Source organism: Papio anubis, chromosome 11, assembly GCF_008728515.1.
Source record: "Papio anubis isolate 15944 chromosome 11, Panubis1.0, whole genome shotgun sequence".
Classification (NCBI taxonomy): Eukaryota; Metazoa; Chordata; class Mammalia; order Primates; family Cercopithecidae; genus Papio; species Papio anubis.
In genome coordinates, this window is record NC_044986.1 from 40,448,977 (window position 1) to 40,464,522 (window position 15,546).

The 15,546-nt window shown below is 46.7% G+C and overlaps 1 protein-coding gene across 7 annotated transcripts in view; it reads left to right on the plus strand.

Moving 5' to 3' along the window:
• Positions 1-15,546, plus strand: part of MYOF (myoferlin) — a 170,530-nt gene that overhangs the window by 56,828 nt on the left and 98,156 nt on the right. For 6 of the 7 annotated variants that reach the window (XM_021943485.2, XM_021943483.2, XM_021943480.2 and 3 more), the window contains exons 6-7: positions 12,297-12,463; positions 13,121-13,249. In XM_021943485.2, the coding sequence (XP_021799177.2) occupies positions 12,297-12,463; positions 13,121-13,249 (296 nt within the window). Of the gene's footprint in view, positions 1-12,296; positions 12,464-13,120; positions 13,250-13,300; positions 13,455-15,546 lie in introns of those variants that run through there. The other variant, XM_021943484.2, reaches the window with a different exon arrangement.

The following is a 15,546-nucleotide window of genomic DNA, read 5'->3' on the forward strand; positions in this document are numbered from 1 at the left end:
CCAGGAGAAAAAAACAACTTACAATCTTGGGGGAATATAAGACAAACAAATATGAGACAGAGAACAGCAAGACATCCATACCTCTTGGCATTGCCACCTGAATGACAGAAGCAGTACATCTGGCCCAGAATTTGCTTTTTTTTTCCCTTCAATTGACTTGTTTTGTTTTTTATTTTTTGTTTTTGTTTTTGAAATGGAATCTCAGTCTGTCACCCAGGCTGGAGTGCAGCAGTGTAATCTCGGCTCATTGCAACCTCCACCTCCCAGGTTCAAGCAATTCTTGTGCTCAGCCTCCCGAGTAGCTGGTATTACAGGCATGTGCCACCATGCCTGGCTAATTTTTTTATTTTTAGTAGAGACAGGGTTTTGCTGTGTTGGCCAGGCTGGTCTTGAACTCCTGACCACAAGTGATCCACCTGCCTTGACCTTCCAAAGTGCTGGGATGACAGTCATGAGCCACTGCACCCGGCCTCCCTTCAGTTGACTCTTAAACCCTAAAACTTTACCGTTCTATATAAAAGTAATGTCTGCTTCTTCTAATTTATGTATTTTCAGATTCTTACAATTTAAGCTTGTTTTTCTTTCCTTGAGCAAAAAAAGAAAAAAAAAAAAGAAAAACTCTGCTTAATAAAATGTAAACATCACAGAGATACATGACACAGAAAGTGAAAATCTCTTGGTCCCGTCCTCCTGAGATAACCACTGCCAGCAACTTCTGCTACTGATTTTAAAGGTTCTTATCCACATAGTGGCTCCTGCAGAGGAGATATTAGAAATATTTATGCTGGAACACAAAAGTGAATATTCTTTGGAAAATTTGCCCCTGCAATTTGAAGAAGCTAGTTATGATCACATATCACAGAAAGTGAACACCTGAGGGGCTCTTTTTTAAGGAATGCTGTCTTAGAGCTTTTATACGAAGATGACACAAGGTAGAGACCCTGGGGCACTGGTGGCTTGACTGAAAGTGTGTGTTGTCAAAGATGTTCTTTTCATTGACCTCCCTGGCAGACTGTTCCCGTGACAGAGGAGAGGGCTGACCCAGTCTCCAGGCTTGACCTGAAAACCTGTTACCATGGCAACTTAATTCGCCAGCTGTCAGTCCGCTTAACTAGAGCCTACGTTCCCATAGCTGGAAGAAACTATTTTTGAAATCTTATGTCTATTTTTGAAGCACCATCTGCTAAATTTGCGCTCTGTCCAAACATAGACATGCAAAAACTCATTCATAGCCAGACTTCACCGCTTCAAATGTCTTTCATTCCATGAATCCGAAAGTCATTTGCTTAAAATTAATTATTATTATTATTTTTGATGGAGTTTCTGTTCTGTTGCCCAGGCTGGAGTGCAGTAGCGTGATCTTGGCTCACTGAAACCTCCACCTCCTGGGTTCAAGGGATTCTCCTGCCTCAGTCTCCTGAGTAGCTAAGATTACAGGCACCCGCCACCACACCTGGCTAATTTTTTTATTTTTAGTAGAGATGAGGTTTCACCATGTTAGCCAAGCTGGTCTTGAACTCCTGACCTCAGGCCATCTGCCAGCCTCAGTTTCCCAAAGTGCTGGGATTACAGGCATGAGCCACCAAGCCCAGCCTTAAAATTAAATTTGATCTAGTTCAGAAAACATTAATGACACCTGACTGTGGGACATACAGAGGTGAGAAAGCCATTGTTTTGCCACCAAGGAGCTTGCAGTTCAGTAGGAAGGTAAGAGATAAACATGAATAACTGTAGCCCAGAGCTGAATGTAATACATTCCTCCCGAGAGGATTGACCAAATTGTTATACAGGAAACAACTGCTTTCAGAAAGTACTTTTTCAGCTCTGTATTTGTGGTGCCTTGCACAGCCCTTGAGAAGTGATAATTGTTAATAAATGCTTGGTTGGTTGAGTGAATGAATGAGTGAGTGAATGATAGGTGGGCATTGAATATGGTTTAAAAATTTTTTTTAAGAAGGGCATTTTGGGGCCGGGCGCGCTGCCCCCGCTAGTTCACCAAAACTGCTCTTGTCAAGGTCACTAAAGACCTTCATGTTGCAAAATCCAATGGTCCAGCTTCAGGTCTCTTCTTACTCAAACTCTCTGCAGCATTTGTTCATTTAATCCCTGAAACACTTTCTGCTCTTAGATTCAGCCTATTTGAACCAACACGTAGCTGCTCATCCTGGCATTCGCAAATAGAAGTGATCACCAAAGAAACTTCTTTCGGCTGGGCGTGGTGGCTCATGCCTATAATCCCCACTTTGGGAGGCCAAGGCGGGCAGATCTCTTGAGGTCAGGAGTTCAAGACCAGCCTGACCAATACGGTAAAACCCTGTCTCTACTGAGAATAGAAAAATTAGCTGGGCATGGTGGCATGCCCCTGTAATCCCAGCTACTCTGGAGGCTGAGACAGAAGAATTGCTTGAACTGAGGAGGCAGAGGTTGCAGTGAGCCGAGATTGTGCCATTGTACTCTAGCCTGGGCAAGAGAACAATACTCCATCTCAAAAAAAAAAAAAGGGGAGAAAGAAAAAAAGGAAGGGCATTTTGGGGAACACTAGTGAATATGCCATAGCTCCTGGCTCATTGAGAAGTGTGTTGAAAGGGAAGCATGTTCCTGAGGGCTGTAGGTGCGAGGCTGAGACATTTGTCCTTGATGGGAAGACCATCGGGCTCCATGAAAGGTGCTCCATGACAAGGGACTGACTTGGTCCGAGTTGAAGTGGAAAATGATCCTTGTGCCCGAAGATTGTTGCAGGCCGTGTTTCCAGGATTGGGTTTCTAATCAAGTGGCTTTGTCTAGTAAACTGATTATATTAGTCCAATTTTTTTCTAGGATGTTTAGGAAAATCAAAGTGCTCATCATAAGCAAGTGATTCTCAATATATAGACACAGGGAGCTCATCAAGGGAGATCTCTAAACGTGCAGTCATCTGGCGCCCATCTCCAGAGAGTTTAATACAGCTCATGTGGAGGGGAGTCCCCAGTCCGTATGGAGAGCCTGATGCAGGCAGATTTCACTTGAGAAACGCTGCAGTTGTACATTTCACCTGGTAAACGTGATGTTGCCCAGAGGGAGACAGCCCTCTGGGCTTTGTTATCTAGACTGGCTCACAGGCTGATTCATCACCTGCCCCCAGGATTGCATTTGCATCCCTGCCTCTTACGTTCCTCCGTGGTACCTTTGCTCTGGTCTATTAGAATATGCTAGAAAATTCTTAGGGCACATTTAGTGTTATTTGCCCAGGAATTGGGGTGGGGTAATGAATTGCTTTCAGTAGGACACAAACATTTATTTATAAAACTTCTAACATTTTAGAAATTCAGAAAAAAATTATTCTACATTCCAGCTAAGAAAATGTGTTATCTCCAAAATATTACCTGTTTTCCTGCTTCAAAACTTACTCTTTCCTGTTCTGCATTGTCCTTTCAGCTTACCCTGAAGATAATATGATATTAGCCCTTTGTTGTGCTTGGGCAATGACCTTTGGCTCAAAGTGATAAAATTCTGGCTTAACCAGTACCACCATTTAACAAGACTTCATCTTGAAAAGCAGAATTAGGATCAAAGGCAGAGGCCAGGTACCGTGGCTCATGCCAGAAATACCAGTACTTTGGGAGGCTGAGGCAGGAGGATTGCTTGAGTTTGGGATCACTTGAGACCAGCCTGGGCAACATAGGGAGACTCCAACTCTACAAAAAATAAAAATAGTTAGCTGGGTGTGGTGGTGCACATCTGTAATTCCAGCCACTCTGGGGGCTGAGGTGGGATGATCGTTTGAGCCCAGGAGGAGATGAGTGGAGAGGGAGAATGTCTGGATAAAGGGGGCTGCCAGTGGCTGAAGTGGGGTCTGTGTTCCAGCCAGGAGATCCCAGTCCAGCCAGGGTGACCAATAAGTGCTCCTCTTCCTCAGCCATTCCTAGGAGTTGCCTTCACTGGGGAGCTCTAACAAGGATCTCCCTCCCTGGCAAGGTGCAGACAAAGCGGAGTGATGGAGGTGAGGGGACAATGACCTGCAGATCTGGTGACATCTGAGATCTGAGTGCCTGATAGCCCACTCTCTTCTGCTTGGTAGAGAGAAGTGGTACTAGAGAAGAGTATGGGAGCCTGGAGGAAGAAGGGACATTGATATGCACTGGGGAAAGGCCCAGTTGGGGATGCCAAAGGCAAACTTGACTGTATCACCAGGTCCTCTAGGGCTGCCAACTCTTCAGCACTGAGTGGGTGGACAGAAGCCACGTAGGCAAGTGTCATTATCACAAGTGACTGCACACAAGGGCAGTTGGCAGGAATATTGCTGCTGAGCTTCTGGAAAGAGGACACAATACATCTCAGGAATGATTACATTGCTGGAGCTATGATGGAGAGCCATTTCTAAATGTTAATGGAAACATCACAAGTAAGGAAGAATGGATCACACACGCGGTTACTGATATTCAGAAAGGAGACAGGTCAGTGTTAGATGCAGTCAGAAGCTTGGTAGGATTTGACCAAGTGACATTATAATTGTTGGAGAGGCAGGATGGCATTCCTACAAGGGAGTTGTGAAGAGCTTGTCATAGCCAGAGAGGGACAGTGAGGAACCTTGAACCGTTTCGAATCAACAGATCTGGATTTGAGCATTGGTTCCACTGTCAAACTATGTGACAGTAGGCATGTCACTTAACCTCTCTGAGCCTCAAGTTCCTTTCTTACAACATCAGGAGGTTGGATTTAATTATATGTAGGGTCTCCTCCAGCTCCAAGTTCTGTGATTCTATTAAAACGGCCTGGTCATGGCTGGGCGCAGTGGCTCACGTCTGTAATCCCAGCATTTTGAGAGACTGAGGTGGGTGGATCACTTGAGGTCAGGAGTTCAAGACCAGCCTGGCCAATATGGCAAAACCCTGTCTCTATTAAAAATACAAAAATTAGCCAGGCGTGGTTGTGTGCTCCTGTAGTCCCAGCTACTTGGGAGGTCGAGACTGGAGAATCCCTTGAACCCAGGAGGTGAAGGATGCAGTGAGCTGAGGTTGTGCCACTGCACTCCAGCCTGGGTGAAAGAGCGAAACTCTGTCTCAAAAAAAAAAAAAAAAAAGCCTAATCAAAGCCAGGGTTCATGTATTATAAGAAGATGGGATGAGAGAAGTTTTTTTTGTTTTTTGTTTTCAGATGGAGTCTTGCTCTGTTGCCAAGGCTGGAGTGCAGTGGCGTGATCTTGGTTCACTGCAACCTCTGCCTCTGGGCTCAAGTGATTCTCCTGCCTCAGCCTCCCGAGTAGCTGGGATTACAGGTGCCCGCCACCATGCCTGGCTAATTTTTGTATTTTTTTTTTTTTTTAGTAGAGAAGGGATTTTGCCCTGTTGGCCAGGCTGGTCTCGAACTCCTGACCTCAGGTGATCCACCCACCTTGGCCTCCCAAAGTGGGGATTACAGGCCTGAGCCACCATGCCCGGTCGAGAGAAGTTTCTTTGGTGATTACTGGGAATGCCAGGATGAGCAGCTACGCTTTAGTTCAAATAGGCTGAATCCAAGAGCAGAAAGTGTTTCAGGGATTAAATGAACAAATGCTGCAGAGAGTTTGAGTAAGAAGAGACCTGAGGCTGGACCGCTGGATTTTGCAGCATGAAGGTCTTTAGTGACCTTGACAAGAGCAGTTTTGGTGAACTAGTGGGGCAGAGGGCTGGCAGAGGGCTGGCTGGAAGAAGCATGAGAATCAGAGGCAGAGTGAAGAATGTGAGTAAAAGTTATTCTTCTGAGGAGTTTGCTCCCAAGAGGGGCAGGAAAAATGGAGCAGTAACTGTAGGAGGCACTGTGGAGTCAATGAAAGTTTTGTTTTTTAAAATGCTCGGTGATATTTCAGCATGTTTATATTTTGATGGGAATGATCCAGTAGAAAGGGGGAAAATGATGAACGTATAAAGAGGCAGAAATCGCAGAGGCGAAACTTGAGTAGCAACAGGAGATAGGATCTGTGCAAATGTGGAAGAGTTGGCTTCAAGTCAGGGAGCACAGATAGTTCAGTGACTAATTGTAGCAAGAGAGAAGGCAACAGATACAGGTAGATGATTGATTTGGAGTTGGAAAGATGTGGAGATTCTCTTCTAATTGCCTGTTTTCTCAATGAAATAAGAAGACAGATCAATAGTGGACAATGAGAAAGAAAGGATGTTGGAAGCTTTCAAGATGCAAAATAGGTGGCAGTTCAGAAAGATAAAGTGATTTGACTGTGCTGGTTAATTAGTGGCCATCTCAGACCAGGATCCAAGAAAGCTTTGGGATAGATGTCTTGGAAATGTGGTAAGATGTCCAGGCAGCCACGTGAGGACACTTACAGTTTGTGATCAGGAAATTAAAGTGAGACCAGTCCAGTAAGATGTCTGTGCTTCCCAGCCAAGTTCAGCTGGCTGGGTGCAGAGGTGACGTCAGTGGAGGGTTGAATAAACCAGGCAAGCACAGTGAAGTGAGGCAGAAAGGGATCAAGGGGCATGCAGTGGGGTGGTTGCAGTGTTAGGTGGCGGGATCTAAGCTGGGCTAGGGGAAAAGCAAAGACATGGAGGAAGTGGGGAGCAGGGAAGGCAGTGTGCTCATTAGATTGGGGCTGCCCGTCGGCTGGAGTAAGAGAGGAAGCAAACTGGAAAGATACAAAAGATGGCCTCTTGCCCAGGCGTGGTGGCTCACGCTTGTAATCCCAGCACTTTGGGAGGCCGAGGCGGGCGTATCACTTGAGGTCAGGAGTTTGAGGCCAGCCTGGCCAACATGGTGAAACCCCGTCTCTACTAAAAATACAAAAATTAGCTGGGTGTGGTGGTGGGTGCCTGTAATCCCAGCTACTCAGGAAGCTGAGGCAGGAGAATCGCTTGAACCTGGGAAGCAGAGGTTGCACTGAGCTGAAATCGCACCACTACACTCCAGCCTGGATGACACAGTGAGACTCCACCTCAAAAAAAAAAAAAAAAAAAGATGGCCTCTCTAGTGGATTGAATTGTGGCCCTCTAAAACGCATGTCTATATGGAACCTCAGAATATGACCTTATTTGGAAATAGGGTCTTTGCAGATGTAATTAATTAAGATAAAGTCCCACTAAATTCAGTGACTGTTGTTCCTTGTTTGTTTTGTTTTTTGAGACAGAGTCTCTCTCTGATGCCCAGGCTGGAGTGCAGTGGCATGATCTCAGCTCACTGCAAACTCCGCCTTCCAGGTTCAAGCGATTCACTTGCCTCAGCCTCCCAAGTAGCTGGGACCACAGGTGTGCACCACCACGCCTGGCTAATTTTTTTTGTATTTTTAGTAGAAATGGGGCTTTGCCATGTTGACCAGTCTGGTCTTGAACTCCTGGCCTCAGGTGATCTGCCCGCCTCAGTCTCCCAAAGTGCTGGGATTACAGGTGTGAGCTGCTGAACCTGGCCAACTTGTTCTTATGAGAAGAGGGGAGGACACACAGGGAGAAAGGCCACGTGACCACAGAGGCAGAGACTGGAGTAATGCAGCCACAGGCAAGGCGTGCTTAGGATTGCTGGGAGCCACCGGCTAGGAAGAGACAGGAAGGATTTTTCCCTCGAGGCTTCAGAGGGAGAACGTCTCTGCCAACATCTTGATTTTATACTTGTAAGGTTTGGAACTGTCAGGGAATATATTTCTTTATTTTCTTTTCTTTCTTTTTCTTTCCTTGCTCTGTCACCCAGGACAGAGTGCAAGGGCATGATCATGGTTCACTGCAGCCTTGACCTCCTGGGGTCAAATAGTCCTCCCACCTTAGCCTCCTGAATAGCTCAGACTACAGGCATGCACCACCACGCCTGGCTAGTTTTAAAAAAATTTTTTTGTAGAGATGGGGGGTCTCCCTATGTTGCCCAGGCTGATCTCAAACTCCTGGGCTCAAGCGATCCTCCTGCTTCGGCCTCCCAAAGTACTGGGATTAGAGGTATGAGCCCCTGCGCCTAGCCAGATAATAAATTTCTATTGTTTTAAGTCACTCAGTTTGTGGGACTTCCTTACAACAGCCTTCAGAAGCTAATACAACCAGCAGCTTCCTGTTCAGTGGGAGATTGCTGACTTGGTGTGGCCCTCTGTGGTGGTGAAAGAGTTGCTCTTTGTAGATCCACTTGGCTGTGGATCACACTCATGCCTGGGTCTAATGAACAGGGCCTGCCAGCACAACTGCTAGCATTTTGCTCATGACACAGCTTGCACATGAGGGTGTGTTTAACAGTGCCGTAGGGGCCCCCTCATTCTTTGTGGAACCCATAGCATTCTTTGTGGAGCCCATACCATTGTTTAATCCCCTGCAGCTTCCTGCCACATAAAGGGGAGGTTTCCTGTTCGAATATTCTTCTGCTGCAAGGCACAGAAGCTGGCTGTCACCATGGCTTAGGCTGGTTTCCTCTGACTCATCCCTTTAGCCTAAAGTCTGAATAGCGGAAGACGTTCCCAGAAGAAATTGGCTGTTCGTTATCTGCAGGCTGATTCTAGAGCATCCATTGAGAATGTAATGAGTACTTGTCCAGAGTCCAGCATTGCAAAGGGGTATGATTGACCCCGACTTTTTCTCCTGCTTACTGCCATAAACAATCACTGGCCCAAAATGGTATAATTTAAGGCAAGGAAGAAGTTCCACTTAGGCCCAGGATGACGGAAGGAAGTTCGTCTTCGTTGTTTGGAGGAAACCAACAGCTATCAGCCCCAGCCATTTTTTGGTCCAGGACAGGTTTGCAGAGGGAAGGCGCCTGGCCCCCAGTGCTTCCCTGAGGCTGGTGCCAAGGTTGGGAGGAGCACCCCTTCAGCCGTCTGGGTATTCTTTTCTGAGAGCTGTTCAGTAGTTTTTCAAATGTGAAGGCACATTTGTGCCTGGGATCCTGTTCCCCTTCCCATTTATTTACTCATTCCACATTTATCAAGCCCTTTCTATATACTTTATGTAAGGTGTTCTGTAAGGCATGGGGCAGATACTAACCCAGTGGCACTAGAGGAATTAGAGACACACACACAGAAATATAGAGTGTGGAGTGGGAAATCGGGGCTGACAGCCTTCGGAACTGAGAGCCAGGAACGGAGATTTACCCGCATATTTATTGACAGCAAGCCAGTGATAAGCATTGTTTCTATAGATTAACTAAAAGTATTCCTTATGGGAAACAAAGGGATGGGCTCTGGCTAGTTATCTGCAGCAGGAACATGTCCTTAAGGCAGAGATCGCTCATGCTATTGTTTGTGGCTTAGGAACACCTTAAGCGGTTTTCTGCCCTGGGTGGGCCAGGTGTTCCTTGCCCTCATTCCAGTAAACCCACAACCTTCAACGTGGGTATCATGGCCACTGTGAACATCATGAAAAGCTCTTTCATCTTTCTTCTCTTCACAGTGCTGCAGAGATTTTGTTTATGGTCAGTTTTGGGGCCAGTTTATGGCCAGATTTGAAGGCCTGTTCCCAAGAGATACAAAGAAGCAAAGGCAAGCTCCCTGCTTCTGAAATGCCTGGGAGTAGGGGAAGCCTATGGGTTGACAAGCAGGTGCAAGACTGTGTGGCAAGGACTAGAAAGAACAATGTGTGGGTAGGACAGAGTGGGACTGACTCCATCTGGAAAAGGTAGGGAGCGTGTGTTGGAAGACAGTGTGTTTCATCTGAAACTGAAGGAGGAGAGGAACTTACCTGGTAGAGAGTAGGACAAAGAAGATTCCAAGAGCTTGCATTCAGGTGCCCTAAGAGAAAAACCAGGTAAGCCCTTTTTTTGACGTCTCTTTAAGACTAGGCAAGAGGAGGCCCAGATCATCTTGCAGAGGACAAAGATTCCTTATCTTTGGCTTCCATGAGGTTTTCTCAGTAGCCTGAAAAAGATGTTGAGGTACTAGCAGGACAACATGTCCTTCACCTGCAGCCTGGTTTTAAATCCAGTTTTAAACCAGTGAGACAGGGTGAAAACTTGGTCCTGGTTTTAGCTCAGCTTCTAATCACTTAACCACAGGCAAGTTGCCTCAGCTTTCTGGACCTCAGGTTTTCTGTCCGTAAAATGGGGTGAAGGGTAGGTTGGATGAACGATCTCTAAGGTCCCTTCTAGGACAACGTTCTGTGGGTCCATGGCTACTTGAAGGAAGTGTGAAGTGAGGATCTAGAGAGTGTTGAGTCAAAGGATCGGAGGACAGAGTAGGAAGTCACGCTCAATGAGTAGGAGACAAAAACAGGGGCCCACAGAAGAACCCAAAAAAGTAGATCAGGGGAGGAGAGCTGCCATGATCTAAAAATATGTATATGAGCACTGGTGTTCAAGGCTGTGGAAGATCCAATATGGAGATACAGAAAAGGGCACTGAGCTTGGCAAGGAGAGGTTGTGATTAACCTTTGAAGAACAGAAGCCAGGCTAGGATGGGCAAAGCATGAATGAATGGATGGTGAGGAGCAGGGCCCACCCTGGGCTAAATTGCAAAGCAGTGCATATGGAGGCCCCCTCTTCCCTTGTGGCTGCCTCTTCCTCACTATGGGCCCCCTGCCTGCTGTGCTGCCCACTCCAGCGCCCCATCCCCATGCCCCACATAGCTGGTTCCAGGAAATGTCCTGTGCTCCAGAAGAAGCCCCTTCCAGTTGCAATGGTCTGAATGTTTGTGTCCCTCCACAATTCATCCATTGAAATCCTAACCCTGAAGGTGATGGTATTAGGCAGTGGGGCCTTTAGGGAAGTGATTAGGTCACGGGGGCAGAGCCCTCGTGCGTGGGATTAGTGCCCTGATAAAAATGGGCCCAAGGGAGCTCCTTTGCTCCTTCTACCGTGGGAGGCAGAGAAGGCTCCAACTGTGTACCAGGAAGTGGACCTCACCAGACACCAAATCCGCCAGTGCCTTGATCTTGGACTTCCCCACCTGCAGAACCATAAGAAATAAATTTCTGTTGTCTAAAAGCCACCCAGTTTGCGGTATTTTGTTATAGCAGCCCAAACAGACAAAGACACTGACCAAAACTGATTACACAGCAAAACTGAAAAATAAAAAGTTAATTTATTGGGTGCTGCTGCATGCCAGATACTGTGCTAAAGACTTCAGCTATAGATAATTACACCTTTACAGTAACCCTGTGGTAAATACCATTATTTTACCCTTTTAACAAATGAAGAAACTGAAGCTTAGAGAAATTAAGAAACTTACTCAGACTCACATAGCTGGAAAGTGGAAGGTGGGGAATGGATTTGAGCCCAGGCTGCACAGCTTCAGAACCCAATATTTCAAGAGCCATGCTACATAGTAATCTGATGAAACTCATTCATACCAGGATGTGAATGACTGACAGGTGACTGTCTGTGGAAATTAAATCTGTTTCATGATCTTGCATCATAGAGAAGGAGTTTCAGCATCCAAAAGCAGTGTTCTAGACAGGGTGGCTTGTCTTCTAGGCTCTCTTAGATTATGTTGTACAGATTACCAGAAGTTTTAACTCTTTGTGTATTAAGAAAAGAAAAGTTAAAGTTTGTCAGTGAGTTTCAAAGAACTCATGAATAAAAGAAAGGGGAGAGGTAGTGGGCAGAGTTGATTTTTGGTTTTTGGTTTTGTGAGGAGAGAAAGATCTGTGTCTACTTGAAGGCATAGGAAAGGCTGCAATAGAGACGGAACCCCTGGAGGTACACAAGAGAGAGGAGACATCTGGGGAGCCTGAAAATATTCAGGAGGTAGTAGGATCTAATGCATGTCAGAGGGTTGAGATTTTCACCCTGCTGAGCAAGGTAAACCTTTTCCTGAGTGCAGAGGAAAGGTAGGGGGAGAAAAGAGAGGACATGTGTGTGAAAGTGACAATCCAGGAGGAGGAAGGGAGAGCACGATGATCACCTTGGTGCTTGGCAAGAAAAGGAGAGTTTCTTTTCTGCCCTGAGGGTGGAAAGAGCAGTTGTGAATTAGGAGGTTCAAGCAGGAAACAGTGTAAATAGTTCACAAGCGGATCTCTAGAGAAAAGATCTGCAGTGGGAGGGATGGAGTTGAAGCCTGTCCTTGCAAGACTTCAGTGTTCCATGGCGTTTCTTCCTTTCTCCATCCTAACACTGATGAGAACTCAGCGATCCCTGGCTGGGTGCGATGGTGCCACCTCCTCTCATTGTCCCTGTGGTCTCTACCATTCTCTTGGTCTCTTTTGAAGGCAGCCTGAGCAAGAGCCCCGATGCACTGTGAACACATTTTCCTAAAGAATTTTTCCAAGTCACAAGAAGTCCCAAGTCAATGTCACCAAGAGGATCTCCTCCACCTGCCACTTTAGGAACACTTAAAACATGATGGCAGACAAAACTGTGTCCTGGAAACCTGAGCCTTCGGACATTTACAGGATAAGGGCTATCCCTCACTGGGTTTCTTTCTGATATTTTAGGAGATGGGGAAGAAGATGAAGGTGATGAAGACAGGTTGGACAATGCAGTCAGGGGCCCTGGGCCTAAGGGGCCAGTTGGGACGGTGTCGGAAGCTCAGCTTGCTCGGAGGCTCACCAAAGCAAAGAACAGTCGGCGGATGCTGTCCAATAAGCCACAGGACTTCCAGGTAGGAACGGCCTGGTGCTCTGCATCTTTGTTTAATCTTCACATTGCCCATCTGCTGGCAATTGCAGTGATGTTTCAGTGGACCTATTCCAATGGACAATGGCTCAACTAGGAAAGGGAGATGTCAGTGCATAAACCCAGTAAGCAAAGCTCTCCATCTTTCTTCTGCAGGCACAAGTGGGTTTAGTCCAGCCAGATGACAGTCTCCAGAGAAATAAAACTGTAATTCTCCTTCCCTTTGGCAGAAGGAAAGAGCTAATCAAAGAATAGAAGCACAAACACTGTCTTTTTCGTAGCTCTGGGCACTGTCTTAGACTTGGGAGGCAGCTGTGGAGTTGGTTCATCACTAGGCTCGGCAAGACCAGGTGCCCGGCTGGAGTCTGAGCAGTGACCTCCACCTGCCCTGCCCTTTCCCAGGCCGGCTGTGAACGATTTCATCCCCACAGCTGCCCTTGGTCTCTGTAACCCAACCCCAGTTCCCGTCTTGGGAATGAGCCCACGTGGCCCCGCCCAATTGGTAGCACCTGGAGTACCACACCGCTGCCCTGGCCTGGTGTTAGCAATCCTAATAGGCGAAGGAAATGAAGCAACACCTGAAGATCCTAAGGATCACACGTGCTGGGAAAGGGTGGGTGACCACCCCGCTTCTGTGCTGCAGATCCGCGTCCGGGTGATTGAGGGCCGACAGTTAAGTGGCAACAACATAAGGCCTGTGGTCAAAGTTCACGTCTGTGGCCAGACACACCGAACAAGAATCAAGAGAGGAAACAACCCATTTTTTGATGAGGTAAAGGGGTTGAGAGGGCATGTTTCTGCTCGTGAGTCCCACAGGGGAGGGAAACATGGGAGCAGCTTCACGGGTGAAGACACTGCTGAGTTCCAATCAGAGATCACAGGAACAAAATTAGGTGTAACCATGTGAACACATGGCAGGGTCTTGGACAAAGCCCTGGAGTTTAAGCTTCGTGGTAAACCCACTTCTGGAGAAATGGGTAAGTAACACATGTAGCTTTTTTTTTTTTTTTTTTTTGAGACAGAGTTTTGCTCTTGTTGCCCAGGCTGGAGTGCAGTGGCATGATCTCGGCTCACTGCAATCTCCACCTCCGGGGTTCAAGTGATCCTTCTGCCTTAGCCTCCCAAGTAACTGGGATTACAGGCATGCACCACCACACCCGGCTAATTTTGTATTTTCAGTAGAGACGAGGTTTCACTATGTTAATCAGTCTGGTCTCGAACTCCTGACCTCAAGTTATCCACCCACCGCTAAAGTGCTGGGATTACAGGCGTGAGCCACTGTGCCCAGCCAGCATTTATTTAAATAAAATTGTTCACTTGGGACAATCTAAAAGGTATTTAGCTTTTAGATATCTAAACGCTAAATGATGTGAAGAGCCAAGGCTAAGCAGGTATGGGGGTACACACCTGTAATCCCAACACTCAAGAGGCTGAGACGGGAAGAGTGCTTGAGCCCAGATGTTCAAGACCAGCCTGGGCAATATAGTGAGATGCCTTTAAAAAAAAAAAAAAAAGTACCTGGTCCCGTCTGTCAGTGGCTCTCAGAGATGCTGTTGCCTTTCTGGTGTTTTTGTGACAGATTCTTGATGATCCCTTCCTGATGGATCCCTTCGACCCTTATGAGAGAGGACGTGATGTCTCCTAAATCTACCTTTGCTTATTCTGATTAGCAAGGTGTCTCTGAGGGACAACTCTCTGTGACTAATCCAGTTTTTTAGAGGTGTCAAAACATACGTGGCTGCAAAAATAATATATGTTAAAGGAAAGCAGTTATTAGCACACAGGGGTTTTGTTTGTTTTGCCCCCATACTGATTTTTTTTTTTTTTTTTGAGACAGAGTCTCGCTCTGTTGCCAAGGCTGGAGTGTGGTGGTGCAATCTCAGCTCACTGCAACGTCCACCTCCCAGGCTGAAGCAATCCTCTCACCTCAGCCTCCTGAGTAGGTGGAACTACGGGCACACACCACCACGCTCAGCTAATATTTGTATTTTTAGTAGAGATGGGGTTTTGCCATGTTGCCCAGGCTGGTCTCAAACTCCTGGCCTCAGGAGTTCCGCCTACCTTGGCCTTGCAAAGTGCTGGGATTACAGACGTGAGGCACTGCGCCCTGCCTCCCATAGTGAGAATTTAGCCTGTTCTATTGCCCTCTTTTATAACACTCCACAAAAATACGCGATACCTTGACAACCATCTCAAATGCCACAAAACTCTGTGACTGGGCTGTGGGGAGAAATGATATATTTAGGGAACTTTTCAGAGTCTTGCCCAACTGTGCTGAGGAGACACATTTCTGGGATTCCTCAGGCCTGTATCTCCTGCTCTGCTCTCCAGCCCAGGCCTGTCTTATCACACTTCCTCTTCATTCCCTGTAGCTTCTAATCCCAACCCTGGCGTTTGTCCTTTTTTCTTTTTTTCCTCTTTGTTCAGAAAAGACATGGTTTCTTCCATGCAGCATTTCTCTTTCTTCCCCTTTGTTCCAACTGGCTTCCAGCTCTGCAGAAGGCCCCATTTTCTTCTCACCTATAACCTCTCCCCATCAAAGGAATCGCAGACGACAGCGGGCAGCCAAGTACAGTAGTATACACATTCTCACGAGAGGTAGGGGCTGCACAGAGATGGGGCACTGGAAATGGACTTCAGGGAAGGCAGAGAGATTCACGTTGAGGGCACGACTGGATGGGGAGGGGAGGAGGCAAGATGCTGGATTACTTGGGCCTAACGCGTAAACCCTGTCGATGCATTGATAATGCAAGTTTCCTGTTGACTCAGCTGCATTCCCAGGAGCCCAGCAAACTTCCTCAGAATTTTCCCATTTTAATGAGTTTGAGGGGAATTAGCTCCCTTGGCAAAAGAGAAGACCAGTACCTTAATCAATAAAAAAATTGTATGGGATAGGGGAAACAAAAGTAAGATGATTAAAAACAAATATATATATATATATATATATATATATAAGAGGTTTACTAAAAAAATTTCTAGCCTGGCCAGGCATGGTGGCTGACGCCTGTAATACCAGCACTTTGGGAGGCCGAGGTGGGTAAATCACTGAAGATCAGGAGTCCAAGACCA